The sequence below is a fragment of the Macaca mulatta genome, chromosome 4, assembly GCF_049350105.2.
Source record: "Macaca mulatta isolate MMU2019108-1 chromosome 4, T2T-MMU8v2.0, whole genome shotgun sequence".
Taxonomy (NCBI): domain Eukaryota; kingdom Metazoa; phylum Chordata; class Mammalia; order Primates; family Cercopithecidae; genus Macaca; species Macaca mulatta.
The window spans coordinates 28,274,629-28,296,817 of record NC_133409.1 but is presented as its reverse complement, the minus strand read 5'-3'; the positions used below and the strand labels follow the sequence as shown (position 1 = coordinate 28,296,817).

At 34.2% G+C, this 22,189-nt stretch overlaps 1 protein-coding gene across 30 annotated transcripts in view; it reads left to right on the top strand.

The window, feature by feature from the left end:
• TRDN (triadin) overlaps positions 1-22,189 on the top strand; it is a 410,920-nt gene that overhangs the window by 336,659 nt on the left and 52,072 nt on the right. For 16 of the 30 annotated variants that reach the window (XM_077999343.1, XM_077999340.1, XM_077999334.1 and 13 more), the window contains exons 25-31: positions 10,929-10,955; positions 11,685-11,714; positions 15,366-15,395; positions 16,662-16,688; positions 17,017-17,064; positions 18,851-18,898; positions 20,156-20,173. In XM_077999343.1, coding sequence (XP_077855469.1) covers positions 10,929-10,955; positions 11,685-11,714; positions 15,366-15,395; positions 16,662-16,688; positions 17,017-17,064; positions 18,851-18,898; positions 20,156-20,173 — 228 coding nt within the window. Of the gene's footprint in view, positions 1-10,928; positions 10,956-11,684; positions 11,715-15,365; positions 15,396-16,661; positions 16,689-17,016; positions 17,065-18,850; positions 18,899-20,151; positions 20,174-22,189 lie in introns of all 30 variants that reach the window. The other 14 variants (XM_077999352.1, XM_077999350.1, XM_077999353.1 and 11 more) reach the window with 8 other exon arrangements.

Genomic DNA, 22,189 nt, shown 5'->3' with positions numbered 1-22,189 from the left:
AGAAAGAAACAGGGAAGGGGATTCCATAGCATCAAATAATCAAATAAAGAAGGGAAGGTGTGAACTGCATTACTCAAGGGAATATCCTGGAGTCCCTAAGCCACCAGAGAGCTCACCCAGTAGTGGAGACACTAAAGAAAAATGTTCAGGCAACTGTTTATCTGCCACTGTGGGAAACTCTCCACTGGGCCTAGGGTTCAAGACTCCCAGTAAACTTACCTGAGCAAGACAGCTTGCAGCTTACTGGGGACAGTGAGAGAGTTTGCTCTAGAGTTGATGGAGAACTTTTTTTCTTTTTTTCTCTCACCAGGGATAGTAAAAATATTCTTATTGTCAATGGATCCCTTGCTCGTAGCAGGCACATTGATTCTGGCTCTGGGGCCCCCAAGTTGATAGCTCTTGTCTGGGTGTTGTAGACACTGACTTCACTACCTTTACTCAAGATGGGTAACTCTGAGGGAAAAGGGGCTACCCCATAGGCAGAGAGTAGCAGCTCAGGGCAGTTTTGCAGTCATATTTATACCCACTTTCAATTGCATAAAGATTAAGGGGCAGATTATGCAGACATTTCTATGAAAGGAGTAGTAATCACTGGAACATTATCATGGTAAGGGACAGTAACTCCTGAGTGTTGTCGTGGCAATGGTAAATTGACATGGTCTGCTAGTGGAAGTATCTGATTGAATGTTGCTTTCGCTGAGGCCCTGTTTTAGCTAGGCCTCAATCTGAGCGCCACCTCCAGAGTTGAGTTCTGCCTCCCACCTCATTGTTATTGACTGTGATCACCATGAGTACAATAGATTACTAAAAGTTATTCCTCCAGTTTAACTGAAACTTTGTACCCTTCTATCAACATCACCTCTTTTCCCATCTCTCCCTCTCGTCTCTACCCTCTGATAACCACCTTCGTATTCTCTGTTTCTATGAGATTGACTTATTTAGATTCCACATATAATCATGCAGTATTTGTCTTTCTGTGCCTGGCTTATTTCACTTAACAGAATATTCTTCATTTCCACTGATATTGCAAATGACAGAATTTTCTTTTTTTTTTTTTTAAGGCTGTGTAGTATCCTATTTTGTGTATGTCTGTGTATATATATTATATATAATATATAACATATAGTTTATATATACACACTATATGTGTATATATATACACACACACACACACGCACACACCACATTTTAAAATACATATATTTGTTGATGGACACTTAGTATCTTGCCTACTGTGAATAATGCTGAAATGAACATGGGAGTTCATATATCTCTCCAACATCCTGATTTCAATTCCTTTGGATATAACAGAAGTGAAATTGCTGAAAACTAGCTGAAAATTGCTGAATATGGTAATTCTAGTTTTTTGAGGAGCCTTCATGCTATTTTCCTAAGTGCCTGTACTAATTTATGTTTTCACCAACAGTGTACAAGATTCCTTTTCTCCTCATTCTCATCAACACTTATCATTCATCTTTTTGATAATACTCATTCAAACAGGTGTGAGGTGTTATCTTATTGTAGTTTAATTTACATTTCCTACATGATTAGAAATGTCAAGCATCTTTTCACATATCTGTTGGCCATTCGTATATTTGCTTTTGAGAAATGTCTGTTCACATGCTTTGCCCATTTTAAAATAAGGTTGTTTTCTGTTATTGAGATGTTCGAGTTCCTCAAATCTCTTTGCTTTTAGTCCTTTATCAGAAGTATGATTTGTCAATGTTACCTACCATTCCATAGGTTGTCTCTTCATTTTTATTGTTCCATTTGCTGAGCAGAAGCTTTCTAGTTTCACACAATCCCATTAGTCTATTTTTTATTTTGTTCCCTGTACTTTTGGAGTCCTATCCGAGAAATAACTCCTTTGACCAGTGGAGTTCTTCCTCTGTGTTTTATTTCAGTAGCTTTATAATTTCAGGTCTTATCTTAAGTCTTCTATAATTTTGAGTTGATTTTATGTATACACTGTGAAATAAGAGCCCAGTTTCATTGCCTGCATGTGAATATCCAGTTTTCCTGACACCACTTATTAAAGAGATAGTTCTTTTCCTATTGTGTGTTTTTGGAACCTTTGTCAAAAATCAATTAACTAAATACATGGGCTTATTTTTGGTCTTTCTATCTTGTTTCATTTCTTGATGTATCTGGTTTATGCCAGTACCATGCTGTATTAATTACAATAGCTTAACAGTATATTTTGAAAGCAGGGAGAGTAATGTCTCTAGCTTTGTTCTTTTATCTCAAGATTGCTTTGGCTATTTGGAAACTTTTCTGGTTCTATAAAAATTTTAGCATTCTTTTTTCTATTTTGTAGAAAATTACATTGAAACTTTGATAGAAATTGCATTGAATATTTAAATTAAAATTTAACATAAATATATCAGTTTAGATCTAGATGAGATTTTTGATATCATCTAATTCAACTTTCTTCATTTCTTTTTTTCTTTTTTTTTTTTGGAAACAGAAGAACCAAGCAGGTTAAATGGCCATGACAAGGTTTTATAGCGAATGAGTGTCCAAGTGAGAACCAGAATCCAAGACTTAAGAACCCTTATCTCTTCCTTGTCCCAGTGTACTACACAATAAATAACTTCTGATTATAATGGTTCAAAATTTTATTACTTTGAATAAATGTTACTTTCAAAATTTAATTAATACAGTGCAGATAAGCTATTTTTATAGCCATAATTTTAAACTGCTATGACTGTTATTATTCATGCGTATGATATTTAAGGATAGTTTTGACTCTCAATTTTTCCCTTTTAATTCTTTGCTAATTCATTGAATATGGCCTTTATATTTTTATTTTTAAAATTAATCTATGCATAATAGGGGTAAAAATGGGAAACATGTCATTGACATTTTATTTGCTTTTAATGCAATTAAAGAAATTTGGAAAATACAGAAAATATAATAACTATAATAAAAAAGGCTAAAATTCCTATCATTACAATAAACATATATGGGTGTATGTGTATACTTTTATGCTGCTACTTACTATTTGAAACATATTCTATCATATAGAGCCCATTACTACCTCCATGAGAACATCAAGGCTACTGTTTGATTTTATTTGTTAAAATATTTTTTTCTTACATAAATTTGATTTCATACCATATCTTTTATAGACCTCAATCACAAATGTCTAATTTGAATATTACTGTCATTGAGATTGAAAAGTTGACACACCATGATCAACACAAACATGCTCTGCTTTTAGGTTTACCTACTGATGTCTCAGTAGACCGAAAGCTTTCTTTTTGACTCTAATTAAGCCTTATTTGCTGAAACATAATATATACAATTAGATGGGACTCAGAATTGTGACAAACAGCCATAGCTTTATGTGACATGAATGCTGTTTTTAAAAAAAGCAACTATGGTTATCAAATAGTGGTTCTCAAACTTCAACATGCATCAGGTACACCTGGAAGATTAAATTTACATTTCTAATAAGTTCTTAGGTGATATTGTTGTTTGAGAACCACTGCCTTACAGAATTATCCCCCAGTAATCTACTTTTGGGCTTACTATTGCCACCTAAATATAGACCTTAGAGAGGACATAGACTTAGACCATGGGTAGACAGACATATACACACACTGTATTCATTAATATGATATGTGCTTAACTGCAAAGTGTCTTCAGATTTGAAATGGGTCCAGTATCTTCTTAACTGAATATATAAATTCATGAAACTGGACATGTAAAACAATTAAAAGATGTTTATATTTTAATGGTGAGATTTCATTATTAGGACCTCTTTGCACTCTTCTTTCTGTGCTTCTTATCCGTTGATTAACAAATCCTAATAAATTATCCTTGTATGCACTATATGGGGTGAATGATGATTTTATCTCTTCAGGGGAATAATTTGTACAGCTAAGTGGTCATCAGAATCCTTTGAGGATATTAAATGACAAATTGCTGGGCCCCACCCCCAGAGTTTCTGATTTGGTAGGTCTGGAATGGAGTCTTAGGAGCTACATTTCTAGCAACTCTCCAGGTGCTGCTGCTGCTGCTGCTCTGGAAAGTACACTTTGAGGACCATTGCACTAGAACTTAGACTGACAGGGACTTCTTTTTTTTTTTTTTTTTTTTTTGAGACGGAGTCTCGCTCTGTCGCCCAGGCTGGAGTGCAGTGGCGAGATCTCGGCTCACTGCAAGCTCCGCCCCCTGGGTTCACGCCATTCTCCTGCCTCAGCCTCCCGAGTAGCTGGGACTACAGGCGCCCACAACCGCGCCCGGCTAATTTTTTGTATTTTTAGTAGAGACGGGGTTTCACCGTGGTCTCGATCTCCTGACCTTGTGATCCGCCCGCCTCGGCCTCCCAAAGTGCTGGGATTACAGGCGTGAGCCACCGCGCCCGGCCCTGACAGGGACTTCTTAGTGAGAAAACACAGACACACAACACTGCCTCACATGCTGAAGAGTTTGTGAAACCTGATGCTTGTGGTTTTTTTTTTTTTTTAATTCCTACGTATTTTATTTTACTTTTTCATAGGTTTTTGGGGAACAGGTGGTATTTGGTTACATGAATAAGTTCTTCAGTTGTGATTTGTGAGATTTGGGCGCACTTATCACCTGAGCAGTATACATTGAATCCAGTTTGTAGTCTTTTATCCCTCACCCCACTCCCACCTTTTCAACTGGGTCCCCAAAATGCATTGTGTCATTCTTATGCCATTGCATCTTCATAGCTTAGCTCTCACTTATGAGTGAGAACATACAATGTTTGGCTTTCCAATCCTGAGTTACTTCATTTAGAATAATAGTCTCCAGTTCCATCCAGGTTGCCATGAATGTCCTTAATTCGTTCCTTTTTATGTCTGAGTAGTATTCCACTATGCCCAGCCTATACCACAATTTCTTCATCAACTCATTGACTGATGGGCATTTGGGGTGATTCCATGGTTTTGCAATTGTGAATTGCACTGCTATAAACATTTCTGTGGAATTATCCTTTAAGTATAATGATTTCTTTTCCTCTGGACAGACACCCAGTGGTGCAATTAAAGGATCAAATGGTAGTCCTACTTTTAGTTCTTAAAAAAATCTCCACACTGTTTTCCAAAGTGGTTATAAAGCTTACATTCCCACCAGCAGTGTAGAAGTGTTCCCTTTTCACTGCAGCCATGACAACATCTATTATTTTTTAATTTTTTGATTAAGGCCATTCTTGCAGGAGTAAGGGGGTATCACATTGTGGTTTTCATTTGCATTTTCCTGATCATTAGTGATGTTGAGCATGTTTTCACATTTTCGCTGGCCATTTATAAATCTTCTTTTGAGAGTTATTTGTTCATGTCCTTAACCCACTTTTTGATGGGATTTATTTTTCTTGCTAATTTGTTTGGGTTCGTCGTAGATTCTGGATGTTATTTCTTTGTCAGATGTACAGATTGTGAAGATTTTCTCCCACTCTGTAGGTTGTCTGCTTACTCTGCTGACTGTTCCTTTTGCTCTGCAGAATTTCTTCGGTTTAATTAAGTCCCATCAATTTATCTTAGTTTTTGTTGCATTTGCTTTTGGATTCTTGGTCATGAATTTTCCTAAACCAATGTCTAGAAGAGTTTTTCTAATATTATCTTCTAGTTTCAGGTCTTAGATTTAAGTCATTGATGCATCTTGAGTTGATTTCTGTAGAAGGTAAGAAATGAGGATCCAGTTTCATTCTCCTACATGTGGTTTGCCAATTATCCCAGCACCATTTGTTGAATAGGGTGTCCTTTCCCCACTTTATGTTTTTCTTTGCTTTGTCAAAAGCAAAACTGTAAGTATATGGCTTTAGTTTGGAGTTCTCTGTTCTTTTCCATTGGTCTTTGTGCCCATTTTTATACCAGTACAACACTGTTTTGGTGATTATGGTCTTATAATATAGCTTGAAATCATGTAATGTGATGCCTCCAGATTTTTTTTTTTTTTTTTTTTTTTTTGCTTAGTCTTGCTTTGGCTATGTGGCTCTGTTATGGTTCCATATGAATTTTAGGATTTTTTTCTAGTTCTGTAAAAACTAACGATGGTATTTTGATGGGAATTGAATTGAATTTGTGGATTGCTTTTGGCAGTGTCGTCATTTTCACATGTTGATTCGACCCTGGTCATTTTCACAATACTCATTCTATCCATCCATGAGGATGTGTTTCCATTCGTTTGTGTCATCTATGATTGCTTTCAGCAGTGTTTTGTAGTTTTCCTTGTAGAGGTCTTTCACTTCTTTGGTTAGGTGTATTTCTAAGTATATTAACTTTTTTGCAGCTGTTGTAAAAGAGGTTAAGTTCTTGATTTCATTCTCAGCTTGATCACTGTTGGTATATAGCAGAGCTACTGATTTGTGTACATTAATTTTGTTTCCTCAAACTTTGCTGAATTCATTTATCAGTTCTAGGGGCTTTTGGGAGAAGTCTTTAGGGTTTTCTGGGTGTACAATTTTATCATCTGCAAACAGCGACAGTTTGACTTCCTCTTTACCAATTTGAATGTCCTTTATTTCTTTATCTTGTTTGATGGATCTGGCTAGAATTTCCAGTACTATGTCGAAAAGAAGTGGTGAGAGTGGGCATCCTTGTCCTATTCCAGTTCTCAGAGGGAATGCTTTCAACATTTTCCCATTCAGTGTTGCGTTGGCTGTGGGTTTGTGGTAGATGGCTTTTGTTACATTTAGGATTGTATGCCAGTTTTGCTGAGGGTTTTAATCAGAAAGTGATGCTGCTTTTTGTCAAATGCTTTTTCTGTGTCCATTCAGATGATCATGTGATTTTTGCTTTTAATTCGGTTTATTTGGTATATCATATTTATTAACTTGCGTATGTTAAACCATCCCTGCATCCCTGGTATGAAACACACGTGATCATGGTGGATTATCTTTTTGATATGCTGTTGGATTTGGTTAGCTAGCATTTTAGTAAGGATTTTTTGCATCTATGTTCATCAGGAATATTGATCTGTAGTATTCTTTTTTTGTTATGTCCCTTTCTTGTTTGTATTGGGGTGATGCTGGCTTCATACAATGATTTAGGGTGGCTTTCCTCTTTATCTTGTGGAATTATGTCAACAGAATCAGTACCAAGTCTCCTTTAAATGCCTGATAGAATTCTGCTGTGAATCTTTCTGGTCCTGTAATTTTTTTTTCATTGGTAATTTTTTTATTACCATTTCAATCTCGCTGCTGCTTGTTATTGATCTGTTGGAGGTTTCTAATTCTTCCTGATTTAAGCTAGGAGGGTTGCATATTTCCAGGAATTTATTCATCTCATCTAGGTTTTCTAGCTTATGTGTTTAAAGGTGTTCATAGTAGTCTTGAATAATCTTTCATATTTTTGTGGTGTCAGTTGTAATATCTCCCATTTTGTATCTAATTGAGCTTATTTGGATCTTCTCTCTTCTTTCCTTGGTTAATCTTATTTATCTTTTCAAAGAACCATCTTTTTGTTTCATTTATCTTTTATATGTTTTTTGTTTGTTTCAATTTCGCTTAGTTCTGTTCTGATGTTGGTTATTTATTTTCTTCTGCTGGGTTTGGGTTTGGGTTTGGTTTGTTCTTGTTTCTATAGTTCCTTGAAGTGTGACCTTAGATTGTCTATTTGTGCTCTTTCAGACTTTCTGATGTAGGCATTTAAGGCTATGAGCTTTCCTCTTATCACCGCCTTCGCTGTTTCACAGAGTTTTTAATAGCTGGTTTCACTATTATCATTGAGTTCAAAGAATTTTTAAATGTCCATCTTGATTTCATTGTTGACCCAATGATCATTCAGAAGCATGTTATTTAATTTCCATGTATTTTCATGGTTTTGAAGGTTCCTTTTAGAAGTGAATTCCAATTTTATTCCACTGTGGTCTGAAAGAGTACTTGTTATCATTTCGGTTTTCTGAAATTTTTAAAGACTTGTTTTGTGGCTTATCAAAAAAGCGATTCCAGATGATTTCTAGGATCTTTTAAGTTTTAAAATGCTTTCATTTTGCATTATAAAATTTATAAGGTCCTGCTGCTCTTACATCAAATTATTATCTTGTATTAAACTTTAATGGACTTATTTAATGAGTCTTTATAAGATTATCTAAGTAAAAATTTTTCCAGTGAAGACCTGTATGTGTGTTGTATGCCCCAAATAATATTACACTTATAAATTTTACAAAAGTCAAATTTTATGATAATGACCTACATTGTCTTGACAAAATTAAAATATAATAAATCTCTGTTGAGGAACAGGACTAATTTCCTCATTTGATCTAATAATAAAGCAGTTTCTGTGATATAATTAACCAAATTATGTATTTGGAAAGTTTACTTTTTTCTACTTTTACAATGAAAATTCTAAACCACATAATATGTAGGCTTTAGGGCACTTTTGATTGGTTTTTGATATATTTCTCTTACATTGTAGAGGTAGTTATAAAGTTTAATGTAAATATAAGACAGAAAATTTATGAATGAATTAATATAGTAATTTGACAAATATCTGTTAAAATATGTTAAATCTATTTACAGACATGTGGATCAGAAAGATTATAAAATTATTTCACCGTTGATCACTGTTAAACAATCATCTTAGGAAGAAATTTGGTATAAAACAGATTATGTAAAAGCCTTTATTGACATTATTCAATAATGACTGCAGAGCTAGAATTGTTAACACGCTAAACTATATAGACCTAGGTTCATTGTAGACCTCTGACTATTGATACATATATAAATTCTGGAACTGAGCCTGTAGATGCATCACTCTCATGCTCCAGTCTCTGCCTCTGTTGTCACGCGGTGTTCTCTCTGTGTGTCTTCATATTACATTCCCTCTATGTTTGTCCGTCTCTGTATCTCTTTTCCTCTTTTGATCAGAACACTAGTCATATTGGATTAGGGCCCAGCCTAATGATCTCATCCTAGTTTAATTATAACTGCGAATACTCTATTTCCACACAAGGTCACATTCATAAGGTACTGGGCGTCTGGACTTTCACATATATTTTGGGAGACAGAAGTCAGCTTCTAACAGATAGTATAAAGAGAAAGAATAACTAGAAAGATGTTATGTGAATGCTGATGAGGCTGATATAGGACATGGCATGTGGACAACTAACTTGAAACCCAAATTTGATAATTAGACAGCTTTGTGGGAATAGGCAGTTGTCCTGTATTTATCACAACTTGGTTTTATAAATAGCAGAACTATTAAGTCAACGTTATCTTAATCTAGTTGGGCTTTAAGAGCACAACTGAACATATATATTTTCACACAATTGTACGTGTGTTTTAGGGTTTTTTGGTGTTTCCATTCATGTTTCTTAGAGGCTTGTGTCAATACACGTGTTAGATTCTCAGAAAGAAATATGACTATTTGTCCTTTCCAATACCACTGGAGAGAATCTCTGTAACCTTGATTTTATCCTTACATTTAGCCAGAACACATAGCTGTGTCCCTAAATCCCATTTATTGGGCTCAAAGTGACTTTTTTCTTATTGAACTGTGTTTTGTATAGCATCTCTGGTGCATGTTGAGAACAATAGGTGGAGTTCTATAAAAACCATTACATATTAAGGTAAAAATATTACTGAGGCTGGTATTTACATTATACAGCCTTTTGTTCTGAGAACCCAGGAAACAAATTTATCTCAGTTATCATTGCCAGTGATTACTCTGCTTCTCTTAAACAAAGTAAGTATTTATATCTTAAGAACATCGTAAATTAACATTTGTGCTTTTTGTTTTCGCCTGAATATCAGAAAGATGAGAGGTAAATTTGCAACCCAAGTCAAAGAAACTATGCAGTAACTGTCACACGTATTTTGTGTTCTAATACTCTACCTTACACTGACCTGTGATCACTAACTGTCTTGGCTTTTCCAGACTCCCAACTCCATCTTATAAGTTCAGCAATTTGCCTAGGCTGAGTTGCTAGGCAACTCATTGCTGCACTAAGGCCTTGTAACTTTCTCCAAGCACTAAACAGAAGCAATCACAGGGTACATCTGATTTGTTTCCCATCACTAAATTATCACTGTTCTTTGTTGTCTGATGTTCAATATCTTTAAAATCATTGTTTTATATATTTTGTCTGTTTTTCTTAGTTTCCAGTATGAGGACTAATTAGACCTCTGTTATGTTATCTTTGCTAAAAGAAAAAGTCACTAGGATAGGTTTGAAATTAAAAGAAGGCAGTATTAATATTTATCCCATTACAGTAGAGCATACATATTATGTTTACCTTTCCCAAAAGTCAAGTGAACAAGAATTTAAAAGCAAAGGGAAAGTGATCAATATGGTCAAATGTGTTCATTAGTCTTGGAAAGTAACAGAAAATTGGTGACCAGAAAGACTAATACATAGAATGGTGGAGCTAGAAACTAGATTATAGTCAATTAATGATGAATTGGGAGTGAGAAGTAGAAAAAACAAGTAAAGATTATATACCTTAAAAAGCTGAGTTGAACAGTGATGGACAGGTACTAGATGGCATTTGCAAGAAAACAGAATCAGAGAAAATTGTTGACTATTCAAATATTTGTTGATGTAAAAAAGACAGAAAATTAAAACTGACCATGAATAGAGCAGAGGCTAACAAAATGGCCCACAGACTGGCCACTAATTTTTATAAAGTTTTATTGGAACACAGTCACTCATATTTATTTACATTATTATCTATAGCTACTTCTATATCCACACAAATAAAGAATTGTGAGAGACCATATGGCCTAAAACCTGAAAATATATACTATCTAACTGTTACAGAAAAAGTTTGTCAATCTTGCACTGAAGAATTTAGCCATAAGTTACACATTCTATAGAATTTTGACAAAAAAGGATAGGTGGAGTCTATATTGTTTGATTTTTATTTTCAAATATATAATATTATATCATATTCAATAAAGTCAATTTAATAAGAATGATATGACTCAGCCTTTAATAATTTTTAAAATTTTTTTCTAGGCAAAGAAGTCAAGCCTAAACCTCCACGTATGTTATATGCATGCTCAAAAAACAAATACATACATATGTAGACACATACATAAAACAGATCTTAAATGCATGCTGTTATTTATCTTGATTTCATGTTGAATATTTTGCTTATAGTCAAAGGCTTGTTTTGTGCAGACAATGTACTCATTCTCTTCCGTGTATTTCTGAGAAAATGCTATGCTGAAATTTTCCTTCATCCTTTATTCACTAGAAGTATCTTTCCTCACCTTGTCCTTAAAAATCTCAGCTCACATCTCCATTATTTTCTCCAAAAAAATTATTATTATTTATTTATTTTTTTTTTTTGAGACAGACTCTCACTCTGTTGCCCAGGCAGTGGGCAGTGGTGCGATCTCCGCTTACTGCAACCTCTTCCTCCCAGGCTCAAGTGATTCTTGTGCCTCAGCCTCCCCAGTAGCTGGGATTACAGGCACCCACCAACAAACCTGGCTGACCTCCCAAAGTACTAAAATTATAGGCATGAGTCACCATGCCTGGCCCTCGAAATTTTTCTTATTGGGATCAATAGTGAGGAATTTGTTGTTATGTACTAGTTTGCCACAATCATAAGAAAGCAGTTAATATGACATTAACTTTTCAAAGTTAATATGAGATTGAAACCAATGAATAACATAGAAAATAATTATATAAAAATAAATATACATGAATACAGGAAATGAATATCTTTCTATAATCATTTTTACTAATGTTCATCTATATTTTTAGAACTACAAGGAAAAAAAGAAGAGAAGCCAGGTATGTATATTTTATTTATAGACATATATGCTTTCTATGTTTATAATAAATAGCACAATATCTCTTTGCAAATGTCATGTCCTAGCACAAATATTATATCAAATTTTATCCTTGATCAACTTAAAAAAACTAATAAAATATATATTTCTCTATGCTACCCACTTCTAGAAAAATCTCTATTTGCGTAGGTGAAATCTCTGAGAAATTTATATGGTTCAGAAGAAGTAACTGGCTAATTGAATTGACTCCCACAAAACCAAAATTTTCTCTGAATATTGTAGGACACAGACATTCAATCAGCAAAACATCTGTTCTCATCCTTCTCTCTTTTGAGGCTTTTCAGTCAGATGCACATTTCTGAAGGCTACAGTAGGCAGTAGAAACTTTTTCAAAAGAACACTCAACTGTCTGGCTCTGAACACAGTTAAAATTTTGTTTAATGTTTCATAATTGTATTATTGTTGTAGGGCTACTGTAGTAAAATTCCACAAACTGGGTGGCTTAAAACAACAGAAATTTATTCTCTCATAGTTCTGGAGGGTAGCAGTCCAAAATAAAGGTGTCACAAGGGACCTGCTTTCCATGAAATCTGTAGAGAAGAATTCTTCCTTGCATCTTCTGGTGTTTTCCAGCAACCCTTGATGTTCCTTGGCTTGTAGAAGAATCACTTTTAATCTCTGCCTCCATCATCACTTGGAAACCTTCTCCCTTTGTGTCTCTATCTCTGCAAACCCTTTTCCTCTAATAAGTACACCAGCCATATTGGATTAAGTATCCACCCTACTGCCCTATGACAACATCTTAACTAATTACATCTGCAATAACCCTATTTACAAACGAGGTCATATTTTAAGGTACTGGAGGTTAGGATGTAAGCATACCTTTTCGAAAGACGCAATTAAATCCCTAACAGTCCATTCTCTGGCTGGCCCAAAATTTATGTCCTCTACAGGTGCAAAATACGTTCACACCATCCCAACATTTCTAAAAGTCGTAACCATTCTAGCATGGTTCTAAGTCCAAAATTTTTTCTAAATATCAATCAAGAGTTCCAAATCTCATTATCTAAAATATCTAAATCAGTATATATGAAACTTGTAGTATGATTCTTCTTTCAGCAAAATTCCTCTTCTCTATAAACCTGTGAAAACATGAAACAAATTATTTATTCCCAAAATAAAATGATGAGACAGGTATAGGATGGACATTCCTATTTTAAAGGGAAGAAATTACAATAAAATAAAAAGAGGTCCTGAGTCCTAGAGCAAATCCAAAACCTAGCATATTTCAAAGCCTGAGAATATTCTCTCTGCCTCAGTGCTCTGTACTCTGAGCCTGGTGGAACAGTGGCCCTGCCCTCTTAGCTCAGCAAGCCGAGAGCCCTGCCTTGTCTGCCACAGGAGGTCCCATCAATCCAGGCGTTTGAATTCATGGCTCTTCTCTTAGAGTCATTATCCCTTCATTTTATCATGCCTCTTTCCCTTTTGTCCAGGCTGGCATTGTTTTTGCTTCTTTAAAATTCTCGAAAACCTGACTAGTATCACAATTAATTCATGGGGCATCTAAACTATTAGATAAGAGGGTCCTCCACAGATCTTTCCTGGATAACCACATCTCTATTTCTGTCTTCTGCCAAAGTGGCTCCATGAGTCATACATCTAATCTCTTTAGCAAAAGTTTGTCCAGCCATCTTTGGCCCTATCTCCATGGCACACTGTCTAGATACGCTGAGAATTTTTCAAATCAGTAAGTGCCAGTTCTTACTTGATTAACACTTTCTTCTTCAATTTATGTGTATCTTTCTTTTCACATTTTATTATAAACAACAAGGAGAAATGAGTCTGCACCTTCCATACTTTGCTTGAAAATGTTCTTAGCTAAATTTTTAAGTATTCACTTACGATCTCCACCTTCCACCTAACAGAAGAACACAATTTATCCAAGTTTTCTGCTACTTTATAACAAATATTACCTTTCCTTCAGTGGCCAATAATATATTCCTCATTTTCTTGAGACCTCATCTTTAAAATTCATTTATCTAGCGACATTCTACTTCTACTTATAATAATATACATCTATATGATTTGAATGTGTTTTCTCAAAATTTAAGTGTTATCTGTGTAATAAATAGAATAAATAGTATTGAGAGCTGGAGCCTTGAAGAGGTGATTAGGCCATGAGAGCTCCTCCTTTGTGAATGGGAACAAGGCCCCTGTAAAAGAGGTTTCATGCGGTGTTCAACTAGCCTGCTGTCTTCCCCTTTTGCCTTTGCCCTGTAAGGATACAGCATTCCTTCTCTCTGGGGGACACAGTAGCAAGGCACCATCTTCGAACCAGAGACCAAACCTGCTAATACCTTAATCCCAAACTTCACAGTCTCTAGAAGTATAAGAAATATATTTCTGTTCCATGTAAATTACCCAGTCTGTGATGTTCTATTATAGCAGCACAAAATGGACTAAGTCAGAAATGCATCATTTAAAATGACAAGAGCTTTTTCTATGGCTGTCTTGAATTCTTTCTGAGCCCTCATCAGAATAACCTTTAATGTCAATATTTCTGCCAATAGTCTCTTAAAAACAACCTGGGCTTTCTATATTAAGTGTCTCAAAATTCTTCGAGCCTCTACCCATTACCCAATTTCAAAACCACTTTTACATGTGTAGGTATTTGTTTCAGCAGCACCTATGTTCCTAAGCCAAACTTGACTAGTTTCCTCAGATGGCTACAATAAAATATCACAAATTGTGTTGCTTAAAACTATAGAAATTTTTCTCTTTTACAATTTTGGAGGTTAGAAGTCAAAAATCAAGGTGTTGACAAAGCAACACTTCCTTTTAAACCGTAGAGGAGAATATTTCTTTGCTTCTCCTAGCTTCTGGTGTTTTCTAGCAATCCTCGGTGTTTCTTGGTGTGAAGATATATGACTTCAATCTCTGCCTCTATTATTGCATGGTCATCTTCTCTCTTTGTGTCTCTCTCTTTGTGTCTCTTCTCCTCTTCTTATAAGGACAATAGTCATATTGGATTAAGAACCTACCCTTCTCTAGCATGACCTCATCTTATCTTAACTAATTACGTAGGTAGCAACTCTATCCAAATAAGGTTACATGCTGAGGTACTGGGGGTCAGGACTCAACAGATTGCTTGGGAGAACACATTTGAGCCATAACACTATATGTCTAAATTGCTAAATCACCTAAGTACCCAATTAGAGCTATTTCAAAGAGTCTCTTCCAACTCTTGTTGTTAAAATAATTTGTCTTATGTTGACTTTGGAACCATTTCCTGCAACAATCATCTTAGAAAAAAGTAGAAAATTTAGATTTAAAAGAATTAGCTATACCAACAACTTGACAGACAAGTGCAAAGCATGTTTCTCTTTTGTGTTTAATAGTCCATCATTGACAAACCAGTGTAAAACTGGAATAAATTTTAGTTAATATATATATATTTTTTTGAGATGGAGTCTCACTCTGTCACCTAAACTGGAGTGCAGTGGCATGATCTCAGCTCACTGAAACCTCTGCCTCCTGGGTTCAAGCAATTCTCCTGCCTATTATGATAACCAAAAAAGTTATTTCTAAAAATTAATTTGTATTCTAGTTTATGTTTTCAGGTTTTAAATTTTCTGCCTTTTCTCTCCCTCAGAGCCCCAAATTAAAAAAGAAGCAAAACCAGGTAACACGAGCTTTATTTTATGTAGATTCAGAGTTGACATTACCTTTATTTTATTAAGTACTAAAAGAGGCTTACATCTCACTAGGGAGACATGCACAGAGCCTCTAAGTTCCTCATTATTTTGTCCACTCCGTTGCTCAACATGATTTTATAGTACTGGATTAGGTGAGAATGGAAATATTCCCTAGACAAAAGCATCTAGAAAATGGCCTTAAATAAATCTCAACCGAGACTCCAGGTTTCTTTAGACATTTCTAAGGTTTTTATGAAATTAATAATAATCATGTTTAACTTATGGCTTTATTCCCATAATTCTGGTGGCTTTGTTTTCATAATTCTGAATTATTTCCAGTAATATACCAGAATCATAAAATCACAAAGTTATAGACTATTGTGGTTTGAAGGGAACGAGAGCAAGAATTTATTAAGCATCTATTGTGAGCTAAGGACTAGCATAGGATTTTTACTTACATCATATCATTATGAGAAACAGACAGCATGGCAATTATTATCTATACTCAATATCTGAAGAAGCAGTTCAATAGATCAAGTTCAGAAAATAAGTTATTATTCCAGGATTTTCAAGTTAATCAATTTTGAAACTAGGGGTGTGCCCCACGTCTGATTTGCACCAAACCCTGGGTGCTCCCATTAAGAGATTGTCCCTAAAATGTTATCATTTTATTAGAAGGTTGATCTAAAAAAAAGGGTGACCTTTCCAAGTCTGTATTGTTATTCAGCGTTTAAGTTGTACCTCTGGTACCAACTAGCTATTGACCTGAGGCAAGTTCAAAAAAACCCTCAGGCTCTATAGTAGCTATTTCTTCATTATAAAAGGTTACTTAGCAAGATTCTTCAATATCAACAAATCAAGAATCAAAATCTAGATATATATTCAATAGTACCTCAGCCCCTGAATTCTCACCAGAACTTACCTGGCAGCCGATTATAAGCTTGGATAGAGTTGCTCTTGTGATATATTTATAATATATCAAGGCTCATAGCAACCTTGTTACATTACAAATATTATTATGATTTATTATATTTTATTATTTTCCTGATTATATTTATTTGCTGTAGGTAGGTATGTTTTACCAGATAAAAGCATTTTGTATGTTTGCCAGTTTTACTTTAACCAGAAACCCAATGCTATTTAAAACTAGTTATGCCTAGTTCTATTTACAATAACCAATTATATTTGTTGTTGTTAAATACTCCATTTTGCAGGTAATTTAATCTAATATGTTATTTATTTATTCTTTTTAGCTGTATCTGAAAAAGTTCAAATACACAGTATGTATATTAATTTTATCTTTTATGCTTATATAGAGTTTTTTACAAAAAATTTTGAAATGTTTTCAAAATCATGTATTTTTAATCTGTACTTTTATATTCGTGCTTTATTACAGCCTATGCCTTGAAAACTATAGTTTCAAAAATTTTGTAAATAAGAATTCTTGGCATATTGTTTTCATGAAGTAAAACCTTCAAGTTTTACATAGAAACAAGGATGATATGAAGGTTTCAGAATATTTTTCTCTGTGGGCACATTTGCTAACATCTGCTAGTTATTTTCCCAGCTTCCAAATACCTAAAAAGATTTTCTTTTTATTATTTTCAGAACAAGACATAGTGAAACCAGAAAAGACTGTTTCTCATGGTAAACCAGGTATTTTGCAGGTGGTATTTGTAGTCTCAAATTATCTCTCAATGGTTTAATTTTAGCAGAAGTAAGAGTTTAGAGGCAAGTTTAAAGTTATTTGGGACAATTCATGTCTTAAGTCATCAGCTTCTAGACCATCTCCAATTTTAGTCATCTTCAGAATTTTTTTTTTTTTTTGTACGAAGAACTTAACCAGTGAGATGTAACTGGACCACTACTCTTCCCTTCCCACCAGAGAGTTAGCTTTGTACAAAAACCATAGTCACCCAGCACTTAGATGAATGGGCTCTATACTTGCTGTTTTATTCTGATTTGGGCACGGCATTCTGACCAAACTTGTAATTCAGATTGGCTTATTCAAATACGATCATTTTAGACTCTCCAAGTCCCAAAAATGCTGAAGAAATCAACATTTCTCCCTGCTTCTTCTCCTGACTCTTTCTTTTCTTCACCCTTCCTTCCCTTTCTTCTTTTCTTTTTATTCCTGGTCTTGCATTTTGTAGAAAGTAGAAGTAAGCTAATTTGTTCTGCTTGTAAAAAAAAGATACATAATTTATCAAAACAAGGTTATGAATTAATTTTTATTTAAGAATAGAAACAAGTTTTTATTTCAGCTAATTAAATATGAATTTAATTTTGAGGCCACCCAAGCCCCAATTATTCTGTAGAATATTATTTTTCATTCCAGGCTGAATTATGTACCCAATGTTGTGAATATAGTTAGGCCAGAATCTTTGAAAAGTGAAAAACATACTTTCTCTAAGCAAATCTTAGGAAATCCTTTGCTTACTTTTATAAATTGTACTTTAAAAAATCTGTACACAATGGGTTTTAGTCTGTTTGATTTGTTTTCCATATGCTATGAAAAAAAACTATTAGACATCAACGACAGAATATATAGGAATAAAGAAAGCAGGGCTGGAGTGTGGAGAGGTGAGAAGAGCTGTCTGTATTGACAAAAGCAGAATGTTAGAAACAACTTTTAGAAGCTTATCATTAAATGAAACACTGTTATTTTCTTATGTCCCAAATATTAGTCAATTTGAGGTGAAATAAAGAGAAGTGACAGACTTTAGTCTCGGAGCATACATCAAACGCATTGTCTCATAGGAACGACTCTTTTACTTCAGTTACACCATCATGGTCTTTAAATTCTGTTATCCAGTGAAAATTTCTTCTTAGGATATTTGATCAGTCAATTCATACCCAGTGCGAAATGCTTGAGAAGTTTAATTTCATGTAGTATCAGGGCAATAATTTCTTCACTTTGACGCAAACATCTTTGACTATGAAAAATCACTGAGAACAGAGGACATCCAGCAAATGTATCAACTTTGTTCTTCCCCAGCTTCACACTGTAAGAAATTTGGGTTCTCCACCTATTCCTGGGTTCCCAGGGAAGTATAGGCACAAGAAGATCAAAAATTGCTTCTTCCTATTCTAATTTAATAATAGAAAGGGAACATGTATTTTATAAAGCAGTACCTATGGGCAGATAAACACACTGAAATACAGTGAAGGCGAAAAATAGGGTTCATATTGGCACGTTAGGGAACAATTTAAGTTAGGAAAACTTCTATAGCAAGATAGCTGCAAAGGACATTTCAGCTGGACAGATTTTCTTTGTGCTTTCATCCAATTTGAATAGAAGATATTATTTGCTTGTTTTATTGAGGCAACAAGTTTTCCTTGGCATTGGCACTATTTCAAAAAGAATACAAAAATCATGGTTGAAATATGTCACTGATGTATTCAAATTCCCTACTTGTGTTAATGTTTTTTCCTATCACAGAAGAAAAACTTCTCAAGCAGGTAAAAGCTGTCACAATAGAAAAAACAGGTAAATAAGGTATTTTATATCTTTTTTTACATCTTATTATATGCTATGTGGTGCACGCATATGTGTGCATGCAGACACACACACACACACCCCTTCAATGAAGTGTGCAGGCTTTTAGTACCATAATTTCTAACATTCTGAATTCTTGTGAATGACTAAAAATGTGTTCAATATAATTTTTATTAAAAAATAATAACTAGAGTAGCATAACTTTAAGTGTGATTGACCTAAGCTTATGTGTAATTCATGGGAAAATCTATATAATGCATTGATTATCATGTATACTTAGATGTTTAATCTTATTTTTAAACCACATTTCCTCAAATCTTAACAGAAGTCTGGAACTTTCTGCTATTTATAAATTAGCTGGAATAATTTACTTTCATGAAAGCTCCATAGAGAGGGATATGGTTATATAACTTTAAAATCTGCCTTAAAGAATGATCAACAGAACATAAAATGTTAAACTGAAAACACTCCGTGTCTCATTAGTTCGTATGAAAAAGAAAAGATACATACTCTTGCATTTCAGAAGTTTTTCCTGTAAGGAAAAAGAGAACTTATGAGTCTTGAAATCAATTCACATTTGAGTGACTAAACTTCCTCTATTTGATTCCAAGACAGAAATCCTACCCACCTCAGCCATGAAGAGAACCTCATCTCTTACTAATAATCATTCCAAAAGAAAAACTCTGTGAAACATTTTTTTTCTCCTGAGATAATCACATAATAAGGATTTAAATAGTTTCTTGGAGGAAAAAAATATAATAGAATTCAGGAGATATCTAATTATTTATAGAAATTATAGACTAGTTTATCAGCAGAAAGAAAGAATCTCATGAGGCCGTTTTCACATTACTTTATATGACCATTGTACTTTATTCCAACCACTGCCTAAGTTTATAATTTTAGTAAATGTTCCCTTAATTTGTACCCTGAGGTATTAATATGACCACCTGAGTATCTTATTCAGTTGTATGGATGTTTGGGAATTAAGAAGAAGCTAGCTCAATGTATTTGTGACTCAAATATATAGATTGTTTTAAATTTTATGTGTATACCATGTGTCTTACTAGTTTTTTGCAGTTGAATTAATGTATTTGCTGACAGTAAAATATTAGTGGTCAAAGAAAACAGGTTAAGCTTAAGCTAAGAAGGGGACCTAAAGCTAAGAATAAGTAAATACAAACACTAAAGTTAGTTTTTCCATGGTTTGTACTCATCAATATGCCATGTGCTTCCCTCCATTCTCCACAGCCAAGCCCAAGCCAGCAAGTAAGAGATGAATAGAATAACACCTGAGAAATATTGCTTGACCATTTCAGCTTTAGCAATTTGCTTAGTTTTTTTTTTTAAAGAAAAATGTTATTTTCAGTGTTGCCTGTGGCTAAATAACTATTAATGATAAATTAATGTGATTGCTATGTAATTGTTATTCGTGATGAATTAATGTTATTGCTATGGCATTGATTTAACATTCTTGTGTTTCACTACTAATTAATGACTATAACTATATAAAAGAAAAAGTGTGTCACTATTGTTTATTAAAAGAGGTAATCCATATGGGCTATGAAATACCACTCACAGTAAGTTAAGGTAGGTGGGAAATCTTTTAATCACACGTTAATGAATAACAAAAGAAAATGAAATGTTATACAGTTGTCAGTGTTGTGAACTATATACTGTTTTTAATTTGTTTGCTTTAAGCTACATTAATTAAACTGTAGGTAAACTTTGGCATTTAGAAATCCATTTAATTTATAAACATTTTGCCATTTGTCCATTATAATTATGGACATGTGGACTTTGAAGATCCTTCGTTTCACTGTACAAGTGTGACACAGAGAGTATAGTGATGGAGAGTTTAAAGATGACTTTTGGACTCAGAAAGACATAAATATTTACCCACTGTGGTAGTAAATATATTCAATATTGTGTCAAAATTGTGATGTTAATCGTTGAATGGTGTACATTTGTGGAACATAAGCTTAGACAAATGCATGAATGGCTTTTGATCAAATATATTCTGGCTCTTGCATGCAAAATAACTTCACAAGGCCCAAAGGTAAATGTGTGACACAGCTTAGGAATACATAAACATGGTTTAGGATATATAGCACAAATGCATGGCTGTAATCAGAATATATTCACATCCTAGAACCTGTGAATTGTATTTTGAATATATATTTTATATTATTATTGTTCCCTTGATTTATTTTTAATGTTGTTATAACAGTTTAATACCTTGAATTTTGGCTTCTGCATTTTCTTTTATTTTGAATGCTTATTTACTATAACATTTATGCAAATTCAGTTCATGGAAGTTTATTCTTGAATGGTATCAGTTCCTAATTTACAAATATCTGTTTAATCTGATGACACCTGGGGTCCCACATCTTCCCACCTACTTCACTATTGGTGCATGATTTGGGGGAAAAATTGTAATTTTAGAGAAACTCCAAATTCAGGAGTGAGGGAAAGAAAGGACAAGTAAACATCAAGAACAGCTCAGAAGAACTGATCCTAGAGGTCATTAGAGTTAATACTTGGTCTGTTCCGGAGTCCTACTCAATTGACAGATATTCTCAATCGCATTCAAGATATTCCACCTGTATGGTTGACTTTAAATTCTACTTTTGATGAAAGAGAATGATCTCTTTAAAATTTTCAATTCAAATATTTTTCAGAGAACTAAGAGGGATGTCTATTATTCATACATTTTTATTTCATTTTGTCGTATCCTAGAATAGTTGAGATTCAGCTATGGGAGTTTTAAGAAAACCTGGAAAGGGAGGGTGGTACAGGTCAATAAAAATACAAAATGTGTTACTCTCTGGAATGCAACGGATATAGTTTAAATTTTCAATAAGAAACTACTGTTCAGCAGTGCATTGCTTCTTACTGGCAAGAAGGTAGCTAGGATTCAGAGAGGAAAAAAGAGGAATTGGTAAAATGCCAAAGACAAATACCATCCACTAAAAATGTCCCCAAAGAATGACTCAACTTTCAGCAAATGAAACAGTATTCTTATTCTCCTCTTTGCCATATTCTATCCTCTTATTCAACACAGCCCCCAAAGAGATAAAACCCTAATACTGTCTTTCAGCCAAATGTAGAAAAATGTCTTTTCCTGGGTGTCCAGAGAATGAACCTAACCTAACCCTGTTTATAATGTGTTTTTATGGCAATATGCTTTCTTTGTTTCAAATTACATGAAAACGACTTTGGGGCATGCCTCTTGGGTAAACTGCGACTTAGGGGCATGCCTCTTGGGTAAACTGCGGATCACTT